Source organism: Protomyctophum parallelum (genome assembly GCF_964188405.1).
Source record: "Protomyctophum parallelum genome assembly, chromosome: 6".
Classification (NCBI taxonomy): Eukaryota; Metazoa; Chordata; class Actinopteri; order Myctophiformes; family Myctophidae; genus Protomyctophum; species Protomyctophum parallelum.
In genome coordinates this window covers 559,219-584,813 of record NC_139701.1, presented here as the reverse complement: position 1 = coordinate 584,813, position 25,595 = coordinate 559,219, and the positions used below count along the sequence as shown (strand labels likewise).

Sequence of the window (25,595 nt, the reverse complement as noted above, 5' to 3'; positions counted from 1 at the left end):
CTGGACATGAGAACGTTTGAGAACCACTATTATTATAGTAACTAGCCCTTACCCGTCGTGAGATACTGCGCCCTGGGTGCGTTTTCAAATTTTTTATTCGCTAATAAATAAATTATTAATTTGTTGAATTGGAAAAAGGGCTTCGTTAAGACCTCCATATTATTATGCTCAATGCCTGCGTGAAAAGTGGGAGCAATTGGTGCAGGCAGTGAGGAGCTACGGCAGTCACTGACACACAGACAGACATTCATTCAGACAGACAGTATGCTGCTGTAGCGTACTCATTGGGCAGCTTGCGGACATTCATTCATTCATATACATTCATTCAGACAGACAGTATGATGTAGCGTACTCATTCATTCATTCATTCATATACATTCATTCAGACAGACAGTATGATGCAGCGTACTCATTGGGCAGCTTGCGGACATTCATTCATTCATATACATTCATTCATTCAGACAGACAGTATGATGTAGCGTACTCATTGGGCAGCTTGTGGACATTCATTCATTCATATACATTCATTCAGACAGACAGTATGATGCAGCGTACTCATTGGGCAGCTTGTGGACATTCATTCATTCATATACATTCATTCAGACAGACAGTATGATGCAGCGTACTCATTCATTCATTCATATACATTCATTCAGACAGACAGTATGATGCAGCGTACTCATTGGGCAGCTTGCGGACATGCATTCATTCATTCATATACATTCATTCAGACAGACAGTATGACGTAGCGTACTCATTGGGCAGCTTGCGGACATTCATTCATTCATATACATTCATTCAGACAGACATACTCATTGGGCAGCTTGCGGACATTCATTCATTCATATACATTCATTCAGACAGACAGTATGCTGCTGTAGTGTACTCATTCATTCATTCATATTATAGTATATAAGTATAGTAGTAGTAGTATATATATATATATATATATATATTATATTATAGTGCATACTCATTGGGCAGCTTGCGGACATTCATTCATTCATATACATTCATTCAGACAGACATACTCATTGGGCAGCTTGCGGACATGCATTCATTCATTCATATACATTCATTCAGACAGACGTACTCATTGGGCAGCTTGCGGACATGCATTCATTCATTCATATACATTCATTCAGACAGACGTACTCATTGGGCAGCTTGCGGACATTCATTCATTCATATACATTCATTCAGACAGACATACTCATTGGGCAGCTTGCGGACATTCATTCATTCATATACATTCATTCAGACAGACGTACTCATTGGGCAGCTTGCGGACATGCAGAGCCACAGAGCCGGCCTCGTAGCCCTCCTGGTTGTTCTCGGGCGTGTCCATGTAGCGCTCGGTGTAGCCCGTGTCGTACGCCATCCACAGGGTGACCGGAGCCCCCGCCACCGCCAGCTGCAAACACACGCCACTGATTGAATACTTTATCAACAACATTGTAGAAGGCCTGTCACAATTATTCTTTTCACACAATCGTCACACATACACACACATTTACATGTATACTTTTTACATGTATACTGTCCATAATGTCTGTGTATATTTAACTTATTTGTCATTATGTGCCCTGTGCAATTATCTATTACGAAGCCTAAAAGGCAAACAGACATTAAAGATGGAGTGCCACAGTTTTTGTATTTTTCCAGTTTTTCATGTGCCTATGAGGTGACAGTAGGTACTTCATTAGACACCCTGGAGTCTACTGTATGTGTCTATGAGGTGACAGCAGGTACTTCATTAGACACCCTGGAGTCTACTGTATGTGTCTATGAGGTGACAGTACTTCATTAGACACCCTGGAGTTCTTGTATTCAGGGTTTCTTCATGGAGGCTGAACCCTTGACAGTCAAACGGGCCAATGAAATAAACAGTAATATAGTGTCATCACATTATCAGCCCCTCCCCTAACCCCTCCCCATTTATCATACAACTACAGCAGTGGGTGCGGCTTCAGTTCAGGTGGATCACCATTCACCAGGCATACTTAATGAACTGGTGGGCGTGTCCACAGAAAAACAACATTTTAACCCATTCTGAACGGGCACCCATTTTGGTGTCAGCATCATGTTATGCTTTAGCTATTTAAAAATAGCAGATCTACAAGCTCATATCGGGCCACCGAGTGGCGCGATACGAGCTTGTAGGTCTGCTATTTTTGAATAATCGAAGAATGACTGACATTTTTTTAATCTGATCTCAGGTCAGAATGGGTTCATCAGACCAGTGTGTGTCCAGTGGAAACCTCATATGAATCTGATCTCAGGTCAAAATGGGTTAACAATACTTTAACAAATACATTTGAACAAATATTGTTAACAGTACAGGTAGTATAGTCGAAGGTTATCTTAAAAGGAAAACAAAAAGCCTTCGGCAACATGTTTCCATTGTGGTCCATTGTACTCACTGCATCACTAATACACGAAAAGTAATACATACTGTAACAGCAACATACGAACTCTAAAGCTTAACCACGGAACCAGGAACACGTCCTATACGAGCCGATATAAACTAAAACGTTCCTAAATAAAAACGTGTTTGTGCTGCTGACCAGTGTTGTTTTCGTCGACTAAAACTAAGACGAAAAAAGTTCGTCGACTACCTTTTTTCAGTAACGAAAACTAAATGGAAACTAAATGAAACTAAGCTACGATGACTAAAACTAAGACTAAATATACTGACACTTTCGTCAACAAATAAAAACTAGACTAAAATGTTAGTCTAGTTGCTGAAAATAGCAGATCTACAAGCTCACAACGCAGCTTGTAGATCTGCTATATTCAGCATAATGTAAAATCTGCCATTACGACGGCATCAAGGCCCGCCAAAATGCATTTTAGTCGACTAAATCAACTGTAGATTTAGTCGACTAAAATGTGACAAAAACTAAATTAACACTATTCCAAAGACTATGACTAAAACTTGCTGCCAAAAACAACACTGCCGCTGACCTTGAAGATGTCTGGTTTGTTGATGAGGCCCATCAGGGACAGGAAGCCGCCGTACGACCAGCCGTGGATGGCCACGCGACTCATGTCCACAAACTTATACTTGTCTGCGACGTACTGGAGACCTTCCACCTGGTCGTCGACCTCCACCGTGCCCTAAAGATGAGATTACGACACAAAGAAAACAGAAATAAGGTGCTGGAGACCTTCCACCTGGTCGTCGACCTCCACCGTGCCCTAAAGATGAGATTACGACACAAAGAAAACAGAAATAAGGTGCTGGAGGCCTTCCACCTGGTCGTCGACCTCCACCATACCCTAAAGATGAGATTACGACACAAAGAAAACAGAAATAAGGTGCTGGAGACCGAACGATTCTATAAAATGTCTTCTAAATCCTGACAGTTTTCTGAAAAAGCTATGTTTTCTATGTCAGTCGTTCTTCGATTTTTTCTAAAATAGCAGACCTACAAGCTCGTAGCGCGCCACTCGGTGGCGCGCTACGAGCTTGTAGGTCTGCTATTTTTCAATAGCTAAAGCATAACATAATGCTTACACCAAAAGAACGTATGGTCAAAATTGTAATCTCTATTATACTGATATACATTGGTAACAGGGGTCTTTGAGCTGGAGAGAAGGGTAAATGGTAAATGGTGTGTTTATATAGCGCCTTTATCCAAGGCGGCGCTCTACATAGATTGTGCATTACATTCACCCATTCACACACACATTCATACACCGATGACGGAGGAAACCATGCAAGGCACCAACCAGCACATCGGTAGAAATTAGGGGTTCAGAGTCTTGCCCAAGGACACTTCGACATGTAGACAGGAGGAGCCGGATTCGAACCGCCGACCCATGGATCATTGGACGACCTGCTCTACCTCTTGAGCCACAGTCGCCCCAATGTGTACAGCACATCCAGCATCATTACCATTCTGTTCTTAATGTGTACAGCACATCCAGCATCATTACCATTCTGTTCTTAATGTGTACAGCACATCCAGCATCATTACCATTCTGTTCTTAATGTGTACAGCACATCCAGCATCATTACCATTCTGTTCTTAATGTGTACAGCACATCCAGCATCATTACCATTCTGTTCTTAATGTGTACAGCACATCCAGCATCATTACCATTCTGTTCTTAATGTGTACAGTACATTATCATCATTACCATTCTGTTCTTAATGTGTACAGTACATTATCATCATTACCATTCTGTTCTTAATGTGTACAGCACATCCAGCATCATTACCATTCTGTTCTTAATGTGTACAGCACATCCAGCATCATTACCATTCTGTTCTTAATGTGTACAGCACATCCAGCATCATTACCATTCTGTTCTTAATGTGTACAGTCCATTATCATCATTACCATTCTGTTCTTAATGTGTACAGTACATTATCATCATTACCATTCTGTTCTTAATGTGTACAGTACATTATCATCATTACCATTCTGTTCTTAATGTGTACAGTACATTATCATCATTACCATTCTGTTCTTAATGTGTACAGCACATCCAGCATCATTACCATTCTGTTCTTAATGTGTACAGTACATTATCATCATTACCATTCTGTTCTTAATGTGTACAGTACATTATCATCATTACCATTCTGTTCTTAATGTGTACAGTACATTATCATCATTACCATTCTGTTCTTAATGTGTACAGCACATCCAGCATCATTACCATTCTGTTCTTAATGTGTACAGTACATTATCATCATTACCATTCTGTTCTTAATGTGTACAGTACATTATCATCATTACCATTCTGTTCTTCACCGCTCCTTCAAACTTCAGGCCTCTCTGACAGGAGCCCCGTCCATCGATGACCAGCACCACGTAACCCAGAGCGGCCAGCGTGTTCAGACGAAGGTACTTCACTCCTTTATACGAGTTGTTCACCAACTGGACCTGGTACCAAACAGAGCACAACAAGCAACTACGATTTAAACTACGGTAATTCACTCCTCTACGTTAATCAGACTAATCGATTTAGTCCCTTACTTAAAGGTATATTCAGTGATTTCACTCAAAAAACCTTAGGTTTCGTTTTTGGCTGTGGGACCCAGCCTTTCGTCCAATCAGGATAGAGAGTCAAAAACGAAACCTAAGGTTTTTTGACCCCCAGGGGTTAACTGGGGACAGGGAGGAACTCCTTATATGGCCAGCACACTCTATAGTAGGGAGGATTATCACTACAAAACAAAAAAATAAGTGATATTTGAATTAAGTGAAATCACTGAATATACCTTTAAATAAATTCACATTGTGTTGGTGTTGATTCATTGATGTATTAAAAATCAAGAAACATAGTCATCGATTATTTGATTAATCAAAAGATGAATTAATAAAATAATCTTTAAGAAAATAAATAGATAGTTGCAGCCTTTCAAACAGTTTCAGTTTCGTAAGGTAATTTTTTTTATTATCTAATTTACATTATCAGAACGTCACCACAGTCCAAAGACCTGGAGGTTGCAGTTAAAAATCAAAGAAAAGCAAAAAGGTGTGTAAATAGTTTTCCCGAGGGGGTTGTTGTTGAGAATGTGTCGGGACAGCAGGTTCACCTGAGGCCCGCCGTACACAAACAGGACCGTAGGGTGCTTCCCGCCTGGCTGCAGGTTGTTGGGCTTGTACAACATGCCATAGATCTGGAACCCTGCCTTCCCTTTGAAGTCAAAGATCTCTGGAGGGCTGTAGTCTGGCCCTGATCCTGGGACGGACGGACGGACGGACGGACGGACGGACGCACACACACACACACACACACACACACACACACACACACACACACACACACACACACACACACACACACACACACACACACACACACACACACACACACACACACACACACACACACACACACACACACACACACACACACACACACACACACACACACACACACACACACACACACACACAATTTACAATTTAGGCATTTAGCAGACGCTCTTAATCCAGAGCGACTTACATTAAGCAAGAACAATAAAGCATTGGGAATACATCACATAAAAAGCATTTATCTTGAAACATGCATAAGCTAAGAACGTAACAGTGGAATATCTATAAAATTAAACTATACATATAAACTATACATATACTATACTATGCTATACATATGTACTACAGTACATACAATGCAATTATAGTGCTGTCTACATAACATGTTATAAGTCTGTATCAAATGCTATCCAAGTCTACAGAAATGCTATCAAACACACGTGTGTTAATTTCGTTGATTAAAACTATGTTTTTCACTGACGAAAAGTAAACAAAAACTAAATAATAAATAGTTTCAAGAAAAGGAATAAACTCAAGTCATATCACGATAATACAATATCTAGTCTTATCACGAGATGTACACTATGTTGTTATTATTCTGGTACACACACACACACCACCTGTCACAATTATTACATGAATCGCCTAATTTATTCATTTATTTATTCATTTATTTGTATATACTTTTCCCTGGGCACATTTTTATTACGAAGCATAAAGGGCACAATTAATCTTCAACTTAACCCATTTTGGGACGGGAACCCCTTTTCTGAGCTTGTAGGTCTGCTATTTTTTGAAAAATCGAAGAACCACACTGACGTAGAAACACAGCTTTTTCAGAAAACTGTCAGGATGTATAGAAGACATTTTTTTAGAATCTGATCTCAGGTCAGAATGGGTTAACCCATTTTGGGGCGGGAACCCATTTTGGTGTCGTGCTTTAGCTATTGAAAAATAGCAGATCTACAAGCTCATAGCGCGCCACCGAGTGGCGCGCTACGAGCTTGTAGGTCTGCTATTTTTGAAAAATCGAAGAACGACTGACATTTTTAGAATCTGATCTCAGGTCAGAATGGGTTAATTAGACCAGTGTGTGTCCAGTGGAAAACCTCGTATGAATCTGATCTCAGGTCAGAATGGGTTCAATCTGTAGTGGTGACGGCCCCTACCACTGGACTCCATCAGGCTGCACCGGAGCTCGGGTTTTTTGTGCAGGGGGGGGAGGTCCTCGGAGCCAATCAGCTTGAAGACCTGCACCACGGGCGGGTCCTTCACGCTGCTGTAATGACTGATGAACATGTCAAAGTCCTGAGGAGGGGAAGAGGAGGAACAACCAGGTCAAAGGTCCAGCTAGTACTGCTGTGGTTCTGAGAGAGGAACAACCAGGTCAAAGGTCCAGCTAGTGGCCCAGGCCGTAGCGTAACGGTCTGGGCACCGGACTGGTGATCCAGTCGCGGTGTGCCGCGGGTTCGACTCCCGAACCCGACACGGCCTTTACTGCATGTCATCCCCCCATCTCTCTCCCGTTTCCTGTCAGCCTACTGTCTGTCCCTTAAAAAATCAATAAAAGGCGTAAGCCGCAAAAAAATATCTAAAAAAAAAAAAAAAAAAAAAAAAAGGTCCAGCTAGTACTGCTGTGGTTCTGAGAGAGGAACAACCAGGTCAAAGGTCCAGCTAGTACTGCTGTGGTTCTGCGCTGGGTCCTTTGAGAGGGTTCTAAGGGGGGGGGGGGGGGGGGTCCCACGGAGTGAATTTGTTATACTAGCACGTGAATAAAAGGATTTAACTGTCTTAGCTATCCCTTCTGTGATTATCTTTAAAATTTGATAACATTTCACCCCTTTTGCAACCAGATCTTATTTTAATGAGCTTTGGGATTCATGTTGTTTTTATGTGGGTAATATTTTTGTGTGTTTTTAGATATTTGAGTATTTCAAAGTGTCAGTGATGTCATTCAGTATTTTAGCTGTGACGTGAGCACCCCCTCCCGAGATACTTCCGGGTCCTACTTTTGTAGTCTCCACGTCATATATTTTTGTTGTCATGGATACTTGTACAAAACATTAATAATTCTACTCGAGTTGGAAGCATTAAGACCCATTTTAACCCTCAATGGCTTCCTTTCTGACAAATAACGTCATCATAAAAAGATTCACGCGTTTAGATATTCTATTCACAATGAGATGCGGAACGGGAGCTGGTGCCACTTGGACGAAAACAAGGAGGAACAATGCACCAAAGCATTATGGGAATTGTAGCCCAGGAAGGAAGTGAGCCCGGTGTCCATGACATCATGGACGCTTTGAAATACTAAAATATCTAAAAAAAAAACACATTACCCACGTAAAAACCACCAGGAAAGTGTATCTTGTCTCCCAAACATCATTAAAATAAAAATCAAGGTTGCAAAAGGGGTGAAATGTCCCTTTAACTGTTAACCCTAGTAGTCACAGTGGCTAAAAGTTCAACTGCAGCTTAACCCATTCTGCTTAACCCATTCATGTTATGCTTTAGCTATTGAAAAATAGCAGATCTACAAGCTCATATCGCGCCACCGAGTGGCGTGCTAAGAGCTTGTAGGTCTGCTATTTTTTGAAAAATCGAAGAACGACTGACATTTTTTAGAATCTGATCTCAGGTCAGAATGGGTTCATCAGACCAGTGTGTGTCCAGTGGAAACCTCGTGTGAATCTGATCTCAGGTCAGAATGGGTTAAAGTCAACCCAGACAAACGGTCTGCTGCGGTCTGGACATACAGTACACACAGACATATAAAATGAATACCGACCGGCGGCTTTACTGCATGAACACACAGACAGAGCTAGGTGGAGTTATGTTCAGAATACAGTTACTGTATGAACACACAGACAGAGCTAGGTGGAGTTATGTTCATAATACAGTTACTGTACGAACACACAGACAGAGCTAGGTGGAGTTATGTTCATAATACAGTTACTGTACAGCTTACTGTATGAACACACAGACAGAGCTAGGTGGAGTTATGTTCATAATACAGTTACTGTACAGCTTACTGTATGAACACACAGACAGAGCTAGGTGGAGTTATGTTCATAATACAGTTACTGTACGAACACACAGACAGAGCTAGGTGGAGTTATGTTCAGAATACAGCTTACTGTATGAACACACAGACAGAGCTAGGTGGAGTTATGTTCAGAATACAGTTACTGTATGAACACACAGACAGAGCTAGGTGGAGTTATGTTCAGAATACAGTTACAGTACAGCTTACTGTATGAACACACAGACAGAGCTAGGTGGAGTTATGTTCAGAATACAGCTTACTGTATGAACACACAGACAGAGCTATAGGTGGAGTTATGTTCATAATACAGTTACTGTATGGACACACAGACAGAGCTAGGTGGAGTTATGTTCATAATACAGTTACTGTACGAACACACAGACAGAGCTAGGTGGAGTTATGTTCAGAATACAGTTACTGTACAGCTTACTGTATGAACACACAGACAGAGCTAGGTGGAGTTATGTTCAGAATACAGTTACTGTATGAACACACAGACAGAGCTAGGTGGAGTTATGTTCAGAATACAGTTACTGTATGAACACACAGACAGAGCTAGGTGGAGTTATGTTCAGAATACAGTTACTGTACAGCTTACTGTATGAACACACAGACAGAGCTAGGTGGAGTTATGTTCAGAATACAGTTACTGTATGAACACACAGACAGAGCTAGGTGGAGTTATGTTCAGAATACAGTTACAGTACAGCTTACTGTATGAACACACAGACAGAGCTAGGTGGAGTTATGTTCAGAATACAGTTACTGTACGAACACACAGACAGAGCTATAGGTGGAGTTATGTTCATAATACAGTTACTGTATGAACACACAGACAGAGCTATAGGTGGAGTTATGTTCATAATACAGTTACTGTATGAACACACAGACAGAGCTAGGTGGAGTTATGTTCAGAATACAGTTACTGTATGAACACACAGACAGAGCTAGGTGGAGTTATGTTCAGAATACAGTTACAGTACAGCTTACTGTATGAACACACAGACAGAGCTAGGTGGAGTTATGTTCAGAATACAGTTACTGTATGAACACACAGACAGAGCTAGGTGGAGTTATGTTCAGAATACAGTTACAGTACAGCTTACTGTATGAACACACAGACAGAGCTATAGGTGGAGTTATGTTCAGAATACAGTTACAGTACAGTTTCAAACAACACAACGAAAGCACAACTCCTCATCATGTGTGAATACACACACACACTATAAACCTAGAAGTTTCCAGAACGCTGAATAAGCAGGAAAAAGTGCAGTGAAAGTGCAGGTGTACAGTGTGTAGTACAGTGTGTAGTACAGTGTGCAGGTGTACAGTGGAGGCTGTCTAACCTGCAGCCAGCCCCATCCATAAGGTGTACAGTGGAGGCTGTCTAACCTGCAGCCAGCCCCATCCATAATAATACCCATTCTCCCCATGGCCTACAGTCCTGCTCTGACCTACATAAGGCTGGGGGATCTGAAACGACACAAATACCAGCTGGAACAAAACATCTTGAGCTGTTGTGTTGTTTTGAGAATTACATTTAGTTTATCTGATATTTTGAGGCCCTTTTCTTCTGGGTCTTTGACAGTTTGCAGTGGAGAGAGACAGGAAGTCAAACTATAAGGACTCCGTGTCAGGCATTAAAACCCATTCTGACCTGAGATCAGATTCTAAAAATGTCTATTACATCCTGACAGTTTCATTATTAACCCATTCTGACCTGAGATCAGATTCTAAAAGTGTCTTCGATTTTTCAAAAATAGCAGACCTACAAACTCGTATCGCGCCACTCGGTGGCGCGATACGAGCTTGTAGATCTGCTATTTTTCAATAGCTAAAGCATAACATGATGCCAACACCAAAATGGGTGCCCGGTCAGAATGGGTTAAGTTAGAGCCTAGGTGGTACAGTACAGAATGTACCCCCCTTACAACTTGGCTATCGCGGTGCCCCGTTTAAAAAAAACAAGCACCACAGTGAATAAAATAAAGCCTTAGCCAAAAGGCTTTAGCGGTAAAGTTGATAACATGGATACATACTGTACATTAGGGCATTCACTTCACTTCTAGTCATTTTTACTAGTCGTCTAGTTGTTTAACTTCAAAAAAATAATATATATATATATATATATTTTGGAAATAAATATTTGTACATTTAAAAACTGTGTACATTGGTGACTATAACTATAATCTACCTGATCTTGAGGCCTACAAAATCAGGGGGGAAAAATATTATATATATATATATAATATTCTTTTCTTATCAACTAGTACCAACAAGGTCGACTAGTGGCTCAATGCCCTAACATACACCATTTAATGGACCTTTTGCTAGCCCCCATGCACCCACTTGCCAGACAAAGGTCTGGCAAGCTGTGCTTCTCAGCCATTGATATGCATGTTAAATGACGGGATTTCAAAGGTAATAGATGCACATCCACTCTAGCCCAGGTGCTGGACAAATGGCAGTACAAGAGAAAGAAATAGTCTGCATTCTCCGCAACACTGGTAAGGAATAACTCCGCTCCACGGGTTCTCTTTAACACTGGTAAGGAATAACTCCGCTCCACGGGTTCTCTTTAACACTGGTAAGGAATAACTCCGCTCCACGGGTTCTCTTTAACACTGGTAAGGAATAACTCCGCTCCACGGGTTCTCTTTAACACTGGTAAGGAATAACTCCGCTCCACGGGTTCTCTTTAACACTGGTAAGGAATAACTCCGCTCCACGGGTTCTCTTTAACACTGGTAAGGAATAACTCCGCTCCACGGGTTCTCTTTAACACTGGTAAGGAATAACTCCGCTCCACGGGTTCTCTTTAACACTGGTAAGGAATAAGTCCGCTCCACGGGTTCTCTTTAACACTGGTAAGGAATAACTCCGCTCCACGGGTTCTCTTTAACACTGGTAAGGAATAACTCCGCTCCACGGGTTCTCTTTAACACTGGTAAGGAATAACTCCGCTCCACGGGTTCTCTTTAACACTGGTAAGGAATAACTCCGCTCCACGGGTTCTCTTTAACACTGGTAAGGAATAACTCCGCTCCACGGGTTCTCTTTAACACTGGTAAGGAATAACTCCGCTCCACGGGTTCTCTTTAACACTGGTAAGGAATAACTCCGCTCCACGGGTTCTCTTTAACACTGGTAAGGAATAACTCCGCTCCATGGGTTCTCTTTAACACTGGTAAGGAATAACTCCGCTCCATGGGTTCTCTTTAACACTGGTAAGAAATAACTCCGCTCCACGGGTTCTCTTTAACACTGGTAAGGAATAACTCCGCTCCACGGGTTCTCTTTAACACTGGTAAGGAATAAGTCCGCTCCACGGGTTCTCTTTAACACTGGTAAGGAATAACTCCGCTCCACGGGTTCTCTTTAACACTGGTAAGGAATAACTCCGCTCCACGGGTTCTCTTTAACACTGGTAAGGAATAACTCCGCTCCACGGGTTCTCTTTAACACTGGTAAGGAACAACTCCGCTCCACGGGTTCTCTTTAACACTGGTAAGGAATAACTCCGCTCCACGGGTTCTCTTTAACACTGGTAAGGAATAACTCCGCTCCACGGGTTCTCTTTCTCAAATGACGGGATTTCTCCATATAAATAATCGATCTAAATCGATTCTAAATCTAGTCAACCAGGCTTGCAGTAGGCTATGCACTGGAAAAAAAACATGCATGACATGTTAGAGCGAGAAACAACATCGAACTCAATCAACTTCAACGCCAACAGGAGTTGTTATGTAATGCACGGTAAGACTACGGTGATTAGTATTATTGCCATCACCTGGGTGTGTCAGTTGTGTAACTTCATTAAGCTGTGTTATGTGTACAACAACACAACCATGCAAAATAACATTGACAGTAATGAGGTGATGGAAGCTTGCCAGAGCATATTATTAGCAACAGTTGCTAAACTATTTGGGCATTGGACCATGGCTTTGGAGGTGGGGTTTAGCAAAGGGTCCGTTCTGTTCTATTCAATAGACAAAGGTTTAAATGACATGAAGTCAGCCCAAGCAGGGGCATTCGGAAAATAATTATTTAGAAGTCCTGAACGTATGTCACATACGTACTTCTAAATAATTAATAATTAATTAAAAACACTAAACACATTATAGGATTTTTTATTTTTATCTCCCACGATTTTGCAACCCATTTTTTCCTAGGTGCTACACTTCCACTGCCAACCTGGGGGGGGGGGGGGGGGGGGGGGGGGGGGGGCAGCGGACTTCAATGCATGAGGAGTCCAAGCTGCTTATTTTCATCCGACAGGGGAGTTTCCCCGGTCGGACGTAGCGCGTAAAGAACGCGTTATTCCGACCAGTTCCTTTCCCCTCCACCAGGCGCCCCGGCTGGCCAGAATTATAAGATACAATATAAAAATAACACTATATATATATATATATATATATATATATATATATATATGAAAAAAACATCCAGCTCAAGTGGAGTTAGGAGGTTTTTGTCGAAGCACATTGTCGAATTAAAAAATAAATAAAAATAGCTGGTTTGTGTTGATTACCTGATTGATCTCATGTGTGTGTTGACAATTTACAATTTAGGCATTTAGCAGACGCTCTTAATCCAGAGCGATTTACATTAAGCAAGAACAAAAAAGCATGGGAATACATCACATAAAAACATTTATCATGAAACATGCGTAAGCTAAGAAAGTAACAGTGGAATATCTATATGATGAAACTATACATATAAACTATACATCTATACTACTATGCTATACTTATGTACTATGATGTGCTATGACTACATCCAATGCAATTATAGTGCCGTCTACATAACATGCTATAAGTCTGTATCAAATGCTATCTACGTCTACAGAAATGCTATCTAAGGGGGTAGGGTAAGTGCTATGGGCCATGATGGAGTCTGAAAAGGTGGGTTTTCAGGCTACGGCGGAAGATTGGGAGTGATGCTGCAGTTCTGACTGCAATGGGAAGTGCATTCCACAGTTTTGGAGCCAGAAGGGAGAAGAGTTTGGGACGTGTGGAGCGTTGTTGTCCCGTCGTTTTTAGTGAGGGTACTTCCAGCTTCCCTGCGTTGGCTGATCTGAGTGCGCGGGAGGGTTTGTAGGGTTCGATCATACTTGCAAGATATGGGGGAGCCATACCTTTGGTTGCTTTGAATGCCAGCATCAGAGTTTTGTATTCTGTGCGGGCAGCGACCGGGAGCCAGTGGAGGGAGCGGAGCAGGGGGGAGACATGTGACATGTTGGTTTACCTGGCTCACGGAGACGCAGTGGGAGAAGCCGGGCTTGGTGAGCCTGACGATCTCCCGCGGGGAGGCGTAGCTCACCACGTACAGGTGGTGCTCCAGGGGCGTGTCCTTGGTGCCCTGGAAGTACACCAGCTCCGCCCTCTCGTCCACCCAGATGCGCGGCGTGGTCGAGCGCTGCAGAGACGCGAGACAAAAAGACTTACGTCGTTCACTCAATACAAGCCATACTTTAAAGGACAACTTTAGTTTTTTTCAACCAAGGTTCATGTTTTAGGTTGTTATTAGAGAAACTAAAAAGTGAGTGTTAATTTTCTTTCATTTGCTGCTTTCTTTTGTTTTAGGGATTTTAGCTCTTTTTGACAGGGGGGCGGGGGCATTCGAGCATGGGGCTAAATATGTATTTTTTTACCAAATATGATGGTGATTTATTTATTTATTATTCACTATAGTCCTAATAAACCCCAGGGAATTACATCTGGCCACAGAAGATCACAGGATCTACTGAATGTGAAGGTAACCTACTGGGGGAAGGCTTATACTGTGTGTATAGACTCAATATGTCAGTTTGTCACATTCAATAGATCCTGTGATCTTCTGTGGCCAGATGTAATTTCTTGGGGTTTATTAGGACTATAGTAAATAATAAAAATAATAATCGCCATAATATTTTGTAAAAAAATACATATTTAGCCCCATGCTCGAATGCCCCCGCCCCCCTGTCAAAAACTGCTAAAATCCCCAAAACGAAAGAAAGCAGCAAATGAAAGAAAATTAACACTCACCTTTTAGTTTCTCTAATAACAACCTAAAACATGAACCTTGGTTGAAAAAAACTAAAGTTGTCCTTTAAGAAGAGAGTCCCTGTGATAGCAGTGGGTTCTGTGTCCACAGAGAAGGCATTTTGAGCCGTGTACATCAGGGTTCCCCAATTAATTTTCCTCAAGGGCCATAATTTGACTACGGTACCAGGCTGTGGGCCCAGTAGTCGGCACGCGCAAGGTCGAGGTCTTGCCCTGAAATTAATGATCAGGGCAAAAGACCCCATTTGAAAAGGACCCCCAGTTTGACATGCAGAGGCTACTGACCCCCATTTAATGCCATTTATAGCTTGGACCCCCCCCTGGTGTACATCATGTCCATAGCGTGTATTAACATCGTTCAACCATCGCTGCCAGGAGGATTAAAAAACAAACACAAACAAACACAAACACACAAACAAACACACACACACACACACACACACACACACGTGTGTGTGTGTGTGTGTGTGTTTGTTTGTTTGAGCACCTTTTCATGTTACCTTTGCACCGTGATTGGCCAGGACCTCCCACTCTCCCATGGTGAGTGTCAGCTCCTCTTTGATTGGACACTTGAAGTCATCTGATGAGAAGACAAGCAGTCATATTTGTATTATGCGGATCTCTTTGATCAATCAGAGCGCGTCCCTTCAGGCAATGGGACGGTGGCTCTGCTACATGCACCACGCATGGAGTTTGTTTGTTTACAAGTCAGACAGTCGTCCAACCCTCTGCCAGTTTACTGCCATGTGGCTTATTTCTACCCCGTAATGTTTTCAGATGCATATTTTAGCGTGATGATTAAGTTCATCTTGAATTAGATTAAAAACTGAGCAGTCCTGTACATCAAATACAGGCTCTCGCTGCACAACATGCTTTCACAGAAGACATGATGACATCATGATGACATCATGATGGCTTCATGATGACATCATGCTTTCACATGATGGCTTCATGCTTTCACAGAAGACGTGATGGCTTCATGATGACATCATGATGACATCATGATGACACAGAAGACGTGATGGCTTCATGATGACATCATGATGACATCATGATGACATCATGCTTTCACATGATGGCTTCATGATGGCTTCATGCTTTCACAGAAGACGTGATGGCTTCATGATGACATCATGATGACATCATGATGACATCATGCTTTCACATGATGGCTTCCATGGAATCCAAATAACTGAAATCGGTCATGGCGACTGAACTTTAAACTTTCATTATCGCATTTTGAGCGGGAACCCCTTTTGGTGTTTTAAACATTATGTTATAATTTAGCTATTGAAAAATAGCAGATCTACAAGCTCGTAGCGCGCAGTGGCGTGCTACGAGCTTGTAGGTCTGCTACTTTTGAAAGACCTGTTAAAATGTGGCGCAGATCATTGAATATATATTTCAGAGCGAACATTTTTTTTTTTTTTTTTTTTAAGATATTATTTTTGCGGCTTACGCCTTTTATTGATTTTTTGAAGGGACAGACAGTAGGCTGACAGGAAACGGGAGAGAGATGGGGGGATGACATGCAGTAAAGGCCGTGTCGGGTCCGGGAGTCGAACCCGCGGCACACTGCGACTGGATTACCAGTCCGGTGCCCAGACCGTTACGCTACGGCCTGGGCCAGAGCGAACATTTTTAACATATTTTCAGATGGGGGTCCGTGGCCCAATAGAGATCATTCTGGGGGTCCTTGACATGAAAAAGGTTGAGCACCACTGACATAGAAGAATTTTGTTTAGGATTTAGAAGCTTAATCGACCTCAGTCCAAAATGGATTAAAGCGTTTTCAGCATGTGTGTGTGTGTATGTGTGTGTGTGTGTGTATTGCGTTGTGTTACCTTCGGTGTGTGTGTGTGTGTGTGTATGTGTGTGTATGTGTGTGTGTGTATTGCGTTGTGTTACCTTCGGTGTGTGTGTATGTGTGTTGCGTTGTGTTACCTTCGGTGTGTGTGTGTGTGTGTGTGTGTTGCGTTGTGTTACCTTCGGTGTGTGTGTATGTGTGTGTGTATTGCGTTGTGTTACCTTCGGTGTGTGTGTACGCGGGGGTCCAGGTGTGTGTGTGTGTGTGTGTGTGTGTGTATGTGTGTATGTATTGCGTTGCGTTACCTTCGGTGTGTGTGTGTATGTGTGTGTGTGTATTGCGTTGTGTTACCTTCGGTGTGTGTGTGTATGTGTGTGTGTGTGTGTGTGTGTGTGTGTGTGTATTGCGTTGCGTTACCTTCGGTGTGTGTGTATGTGTGTGTATTGCGTTGTGTTACCTTCGGTGTGTGTGTACGCGGGGGTCCAGGTGTGTGTGTATGTGTGTGTGTGTTGCGTTGCGTTACCTTCGGTGTGTGTGTGTGTGTGTGTGTGTATTGCGTTGCGTTACCTTCGGTGTGTGTGTGTGTGTGTGTATGTGTGTGTGTGTATTGCGTTGTGTTACCTTCGGTGTGTGTGTGTGTATGTGTGTGTGTGTATTGCGTTGTGTTACCTTCGGTGTGTGTGTACGCGGGGGTCCAGGTGTGTGTGTATGTGTGTGTGTATTGCGTTGCGTTACCTTCGGTGTGTGTGTGTGTGTGTGTATGTGTGTGTGTGTATTGCGTTGCGTTACCTTCGGTGTGTGTGTACGCGGGGGTCCAGGTGTGTGTGTATGTGTGTGTGTGTGTTGCGTTGCTTTACCTTCGGTGTGTGTGTGTGTGTGTGTGTGTGTGTGTGTGTGTGTGTGTGTGTGTGTGTGTGTGTGTGTGTGTATTGCGTTGCGTTACCTTCGGTGTGTGTGTACGCCGGGGTCCAGGTGTGTGTGTATGTGTGTGTGTGTTGCGTTGTGTTACCTTCGGTGTGTGTGTGTGTGTATTGTGTTACCTTCGGTGTGTGTGTACGCCGGGGTCCAGGTGTGTGTGTATGTGTGTGTGTGTTGCGTTGTGTTACCTTCGGTGTGTGTGTGTGTGTATTGTGTTACCTTCGGTGTGTGTGTACGCGGGCGTCCAGGTGTGTGTGTGTGTGTGTGTGTGTGTGTATTGCGTTGCGTTGCGTTGCGTTACCTTCGGTGTGTGTGTACGCGGGGGTCCAGGTGTGTGTGTGTGTGTGTGTGTGTGTGTATTGCGTTGCGTTGCGTTGCGTTACCTTCGGTGTGTGTGTACGCGGGCGTCCAGGTGTGGCTGCCTTGTTGTAACTGGGAGGTGACTTTATACAGGTGGCTGAATCCAGTCTTGGACTCGTTCACATGGATGAAGGTGAACTCGTCTTCACTGGTTTGGACGAACGTATGGAAGATGTCATGAACCTGCAGACGTTTGGAAATGTGGAGAAACACTAGTTACGCTCCATTCGGGTCTCCTTCTGGCTTTAGCCAGTCTTTACGTTTTTCATTTCATAATAATGAATTGCATTTTTGTAGCGCTTTTCCAAGTGCTCAAAGCGCTTTACAATGGTTCATTCATTCATACATTGGGAGGTGAAGCGGCCAACAGTCGACGCCAGCGTCCTCACTTCCCACATTCACACACCGATGGTGGCGAGCTCACACCGACCGACTCATTGGAGGCAATGCAGGGTTCAGTGTCTTGCCCAAGGACACTTCGACATGTGGACAGGAGGAGGAGCCGGGATTCGAACCGCCGACCCAGGGATCATTGGACGACCTGCTCTACCTCCTGAGCCACAGCCGCCCACATTTGTAAGACACAAATTATTAAAAGAACATATTTTGTCCACGTTTGTGGAAACTCATATACCGGTAGTATAACTACGAGTTCAATTGCTTATGCTTATGCTTCATCATCACAAACGATTCACATGTTGCTCTGATTGCTTATGCTTCTTCATCACAAACGATTCACATGTTGCTCTGATTGCTTATGCTTCATCATCACAAACGATTCACATGTTGCTCTGATTGCTTATGCTTCATCATCACAAACGATTCACATGTTGCTCTGATTGCTTATGCTTCATCATCACAAACGATTCACATGTTGCTCTGATTGCTTATGCTTCATCATCACAAACGATTCACATGTTGCTCTGAAGAGTAGGTTGCACTGCACACGTTGCCGTCACATGACAAAGGAACAGATCTAAAAAGCTAACTATGTATCACGCTGCAGCACGTTGTGAAGCTTGTAGATCCGTTCTTTTTTAAGGCTGCAATCACGCAGCCCATTACATATTTTGAGTAATGTTATGTTTTTTCATCAATTTTGTATTTTATTTAAATCAATAGCCAAATATTTTGTTCGGGACACGTCACACAAGATAACTTCCAGTACCAGGACTGGAAAATGTTTCTTCTTTTTCCATTTCCAAAATGTCATGACAGTGACAGTCATGAAAAATAATTTATTAATCATAATCGAGGCAAATGTTCAATCATAAGCTATTGATTTGAAGTCCCCCCCCCCCCCCCCCACCCCACACACACACACACAGAGCGTGTAAGTTGACTCACGTTGATCCAGATGTCGGAGGTCTCCTCGTAGACGATGAAGGGTTGGACGCCCTGGGGCAGAGCCTCCAGGCGAGACCTTCTGCTGGCCTCGTCTTCACCCACGGGGACGAAGAGCGCCGCGGGCAGCAGGACGGTCTGCAGACGCTGCTGGGGTCTGTCCATCAGCGTGGCCCAGGCACTGAGGACATGGAGACAGGGGACACGTTAGGACAGGAGGACATGGAGACACGTCAGGACAGGAGGACATGGAGACACGTCAGGACAGGAGGACATGGAGACACGTCAGGACAGGAGGACATGGAGACATGGAGACACGTCAGAACAGGAGAACTGTCCAGTTATATTAACCCATTAAATCCAGCAAGACTGTGTCACAAGTTTGAACAACTTTAACCATTATTTTATACTTTGGCTATTAAAAAAAGTTAGCAGATCTACAAGCACATGTAGACACTTGAGCGCCCAGGGCGCTGCTTACATCTTGAAGGAAGATGTTGTTTGACACCATTTCCGCCTATGACGACCTGACCAAAATAGGTAGGCCAGGTTGAAGGGGGTTAAGAGAGACTCACTATTTCCCGTCTTGTGTCCATCCAGCTCTGGAGATGTACTCTGTCCCCGGGAACAGGGTGGTGAAGGGGGCGAGCAGCTCCTTGTCCTGAGTGCTCACAATCTGAGGGAGGAAACGAAACAGGTTTCAAACTAAGGCTGCAGTTTACTGTAGCCCCCCACCCTGTGGAGCTCTCTCTCCCAATGACCCCACTCTGGATTCTGTTAAGGCTTGTCTTGAAAAGACTACCCATTCTCTCAGGCATATGGCAACCAGTTGTTAGTCAATTCAAAGGGCTTTATTGGCATGAGAAAACATACGTTTACATTGCCAAAGCAGAAAGAACAATACAACAATACAGCAATAGTCAGCAATAGTTAGTCATTTGGTTTGTTTGTAAGTTTTTTCTTTCTTTCTATATATATTTTTTTTAATGTAAAGCGCCCCTGGGGTTCATGAAAATTAAGCCATTAATACGCCATTTATTATTATTTCCGTGTATTTTATCCTTTTAACAAAACCATTTCCTTTTAGAGCAAAAATATTCCCTAAAACCATTTAGCATTTAAACAGCGGCTGCTGTTTTGCACCAACTGTGCATCTACGAAATACAAAACATTTCTTCTCACGTTGCCTTGAGGGTCTGTTTTAACCTCCACCAGTTTGAGGGTAATGTCTGGATTCTTGCTGCCTGGAAGAGAAAAGAATAGGCCAAAGTTATTACAAGCCAAAAGAATCCTCATTGTTTCATAATGTTACTGTACATACGATTTGGGATGAATGCCAATAGATTGTGTAGAAACAAGAATAACAATGTACTGATGCCGTGTGTGTGTGCGTGCGTGTGTGTGTAGTTGTGTACCTGTGCGAGGGTATCTGTAGACGTCGGTCTTGCGTTCCTCCAGGATGGGCGAGGGGACGTGGATGATCTCCACCTCGGTTTCGTCCACCTCTTCATACAGGATCTGCAGGGTCTTACCTCCGTCAGGGTCTGAGACACAAGGTGACACATCAAAGGGTAAAGGGTCTTACCTCCGTCAGAATCTGAGACACACGGTGAACACATCAAAGGGTCTTGACATCGAGTACTATGAATTATGTGTTGTGAATCTGATAACGACATCGAGTACTATGAATTATGTATTTATGTTAATCTGATAACGACATCGAGTACTATGAATTATGTATTTATGTTAATCTGATAACGACATCGAGTACTATGAATTATGTATTTATGTTAATCTGATAACGACATCGAGTACTATGAATTATGTATTTATGTTAATCTGATAACGACATCGAGTACTATGATTTATGTATTTATGTTAATCTGATAACGACATCGAGTACTATGATTTATGTATTTATGTTAATCTGATAACGACATCGAGTACTATGAATTATGTATTTATGTTAATCTGATAACGACATCGAGTACTATGAATTATGTATTTATGTTAATCTGATAACGACATCGAGTACTATGATTTATGTATTTATGTTAATCTGATAACGACATCGAGTACTATGATTTATGTATTTATGTTAATCTGATAACGACATCGAGTACTATGATTTATGTATTTATGTTAATCTGATAACGACATCGAGTACTATGATTTATGTATTTATGTTAATCTGATAACGACATCGAGTACTATGAATTATGTATTGTGAATCTGATAACGACATCGAGTACTATGATTTATGTATTTATGTTAATCTGATAACGACATCGAGTACTATGAATTATGTATTGTGAATCTGATAACGACATCGAGTACTATGATTTATGTATTGTGAATCTGATAACGACATCCGAGTACCGTACTATGATTTATGTATTGTGAATCTGATAACGACATCGAGTACTATGAATTATGTATTGTGAATCTGATAACGACATCGAGTACTATGAATTATGTGTTGTGAATTTGATAACGACATCTAGTACTATGAATTATGTGTTGTGAATCTGATAACGACATCGAGTACTATGATTTATGTATTTATGTTAATCTGATAACGACATCGAGTACTATGATTTATGTATTTATGTTAATCTGATAACGACATCGAGTACTATGAATTATGTGTTGTGAATCTGATAACGACATCGAGTACTATGATTTATGTATTGTGAATATGATAACCACATCGAGTACTATGAATTATGTGTTGTAAATCTGATAACGACATCGAGTACTATGAATTATGTGTTGTGAATCTGATAACGACATCGAGTACTATGATTTATGTATTGTGAATCTGATAACGACATCGAGTACTATGATTTATGTATTTATGTTAATCTGATAACGACATCGAGTACTATGAATTATGTGTTGTGAATCTGATAACGACATCGAGTACTATGATTTATGTATTTATGTTAATCTGATAACGACATCGAGTACTATGATTTATGTATTTATGTTAATCTGATAACGACATCGAGTACTATGAATTATGTATTGTGAATCTGATAACGACATCGAGTACTATGAATTATGTGTTGTGAATCTGATAACGACATCGAGTACTATGAATTATGTATTGTGAATCTGATAACGACATCGAGTACTATGAATTATGTGTTGTGAATCTGATAAAGACATCGAGTACTATGAATTATGTATTGTGAATATGATAACCACATCGAGTACTATGAATTATGTATTGTGAATCTGATAACGACATCGAGTACTATGAATTATGTGTTGTGAATCTGATAACGACATCGAGTACTATGAATTATGTGTTGTGAATCTGATAACGACATCGAGTACTATGATTTATGTATTTATGTTAATCTGATAACGACATCGAGTACTATGAATTATGTATTGTGAATCTGATAACGACATCGAGTACTATGATTTATGTATTGTGAATCTGATAACGACATCGAGTACTATTAATTATGTATTTATGTTAATCTGATAACGACATCGAGTACTATGAATTATGTATTGTTGTACTGTAAGTAGGATATTCCCTTTGATCACCTTCATGTAACAGTTTCCATTTATTGTTGTACAATTTGTACTTTCAATTTCAGTTTCAAGTGACGCTCAAATGAACTAAACTAAACAGATTAATTTACTTCCATTATCGCTTGTTACACTACAAAACAAACAAAAACATCAATCAGCTTTCTTTATAAAAAAAATGAATTCTGTACCAACCAAACAAATTATAAATAAATAAATAATTTGATTGATATATATATTTTTTTTACATTCGAGAATCGATTGATAATCATAAACAAGCTTATTCACCTTCAGCGTTGACCGGTGACCACCAGTAGCCTGAGAATCGATCAAACTCTTCCTGGATGACGAAGGTGGCTACGCCCGCAGACTTCCCATCATCCTTTATGTTTTCCAGCCCTGGAATAATTGGGAAGAGATTTTGTCAAAATACATTTTTGTAAATCATGGAAACCCATGGAATATTTGTGCATTATGGTATTGGATTCACAAAAACATATTGAGAGAAATCTCTTCCCATACTGGAAAGAACACGAGACAGATGGAAGCTTTCTATTATGCTGACAATGTGATGCCATGTGTCCGAACGCCTGCGTGTGTATTTAGTAGGATCCTATGGAATTCCAAATCAAATTGCCCTACATGAGCAAGATTAAGATTAACCCCTTTTGCTAACCCCTTTTGGTGTTAGCATCATGTTATGCTTTAGCTATTGAAAAATAGCAGATCTACAAGCTCGTAGCGCGCCACCGAGTGGCGCGATACGAGCTTATAGGTCTGCTATTTATTTTTTTATCGAAGAACCACGGACATAGAAACATGGCTTTTTCAGGAAACTGTCAGGATGTAGAAGACATTTTTTTTAATCTGATCTCAGGTCAGAATGGGATAATTACCCAGCCCTAGCCAAATGCAGCAGCTCCAGGCAGAGGCGTTCCCAGATAAAAGCCCACCTGGTCCTCATGTCTACCCTGTGGCCTCACGACCCCAACCAGACGGGACTAGAAACCCTCCTTGGGGAGACGTCCCCTTACTAGATGGATTCCTGAACCACCTCATCTTCATCAACCCCATCAACCCCCCCAAGTATCTCATGGATGAGCTTCTCAACTTATCCCCAAAGGGAGATGCCAGCCACCATCCTGAAAAAAAGTATTTCAAGGTCACTTATATTGTGTTCTTGCGGTCATTATGGCCCACATTTCATGACCACAGGCGAGAGTACGAATTAAGACTGACCAAAATAGAGCTCTCTTTTTGTCACAATGAAGGTGGGGTACAGCGAACACATTAGCGCTCCTGCTATTCCGATTCTCTGATTGATATTACACCCCATCCTCACAGTAGAGTATTATTCAATTAAAATTTGTTCTAAAAATAAAGTAGAACAGAATAGTTGACTGACGGTTACTGAATTATGGACATTTCGGCAGGTAAACGACTTAACCCATTTTGGGTGGGAACCCCTTTTGGTGTTATGCTTTAGCTATTGAAAAACGAGCTTGTAGGTCTGCTATTTTTGAAAAATCAAAGAACGACTGACATAGAGACATAGCTTTTTCAGAAAACTGTCAGGATGTAGAAGACATTTTTAGAATCTGATCTCAGGTCAAAATTGCCCTGTGACACACTATAGTTAGTCCCCACAGGAATCCGCGATTGCGGAATTTACCACGAAAATCAAAGCAGTCCGCCGAAAAATCAAAGCAGTCCGCCGAAATCAAAGCAGTCCGCCGAAATCAAAGCAGTCCGCGGAATACAGGGCGATCTGTATAGTGAAACAGGCGGGTAGGTCGGACGGACCTTTATGGCAGTGTGTCAGTCTCTTCTCCTCGCCGGTGTCGATGTTGGTCAGCCAGATGTCCTTGTTGTGGATGAAGGAGATGAAGTTGGAGTCCCCTGGACAGATCTTGGGGTCCATACGGGCGCCTGTACACTGGCTGTCGATCTCTGTTGGGTTCATCGGTTTAGTCTGCACGACACACACACACACACACACACACACACACACACACACACACACACACACACACACACACACACACACACACACACACACACACACACACACACACACACACACACACACACACACACACACACACACACACACACACACACACACACACACACACACACACACACACACTTTATAGTATAGGTATATAAAAGTTAAGAAACAGTGTGTCTGTCAGTGCTGAGGTGGTGTTGTGTTATCAAAGTGACCAGCAGCAGTCAGTGCTGAGGTGGTGTTGTGTTATCAAAGTGACCAGCAGCAGTCAGTGCTGAGGTGGTGTTGTGTTATCAAAGTGACCAGCAGCAGTCAGTGCCGAGGTGGTGTTGTGTTATCAAAGTGACCAGCAGCAGTCAGTGCTGAGGTGGTGTTGTGTTATCAAAGTGACCAGCAGCAGTCAGTGCTGAGGTTGAGTTGAGTTGAGTTTTATTTGTTTTGGTCATTATAACAAATCAATCAAATCAATACATTTTTTTTTTGCAAAAGAAACAGACCAAAAAGGTGTAGGCTGAAGCCAAAGCTTATAGTGCCTACCCTTCTAACAGATAAATGGCTTTCATAAGTAAAATAGTACAACAAAGCAAACAGAAGGGAGAAAAGAAAAAAACAACAAAAACAAACAAACATAACATAAAACAAAAACAAAGACAGACAGGACAATACAGTTAACAGGAACAAGACAAAAAAAGAACAAAAAAACAACAAAACAAAAACAAAACACAAAACGAGAAAACAAAAC

At 41.9% G+C, this 25,595-nt stretch overlaps 1 protein-coding gene across 2 annotated transcripts in view; it reads right to left on the bottom strand.

Moving 5' to 3' along the window:
* LOC310859644 (dipeptidyl peptidase 9-like) overlaps window positions 1-25,595 on the bottom strand; it is a 50,868-nt gene that overhangs the window by 4,701 nt on the left and 20,572 nt on the right. Inside the window, exons 6-19 of one of the 2 annotated variants that reach the window (XM_083766302.1) lie at window positions 24,646-24,814; window positions 23,131-23,241; window positions 20,712-20,840; window positions 20,479-20,540; window positions 19,872-19,972; window positions 19,300-19,477; window positions 17,976-18,135; window positions 15,368-15,447; window positions 14,071-14,241; window positions 6,938-7,085; window positions 5,555-5,688; window positions 4,752-4,898; window positions 2,968-3,120; window positions 1,272-1,414 (exon numbers count right to left, since the gene is read on the bottom strand). In XM_083766302.1, coding sequence (XP_083622428.1) covers window positions 1,272-1,414; window positions 2,968-3,120; window positions 4,752-4,898; window positions 5,555-5,688; window positions 6,938-7,085; window positions 14,071-14,241; window positions 15,368-15,447; window positions 17,976-18,135; window positions 19,300-19,477; window positions 19,872-19,972; window positions 20,479-20,540; window positions 20,712-20,840; window positions 23,131-23,241; window positions 24,646-24,814 — 1,886 coding nt within the window. Of the gene's footprint in view, window positions 1-1,271; window positions 1,415-2,967; window positions 3,121-4,751; window positions 4,899-5,554; window positions 5,701-6,937; window positions 7,086-14,070; window positions 14,242-15,367; window positions 15,448-17,975; window positions 18,136-19,299; window positions 19,478-19,871; window positions 19,973-20,478; window positions 20,541-20,711; window positions 20,841-23,130; window positions 23,242-24,645; window positions 24,815-25,595 lie in introns of both variants that reach the window. The other variant, XM_083766301.1, reaches the window with a different exon arrangement.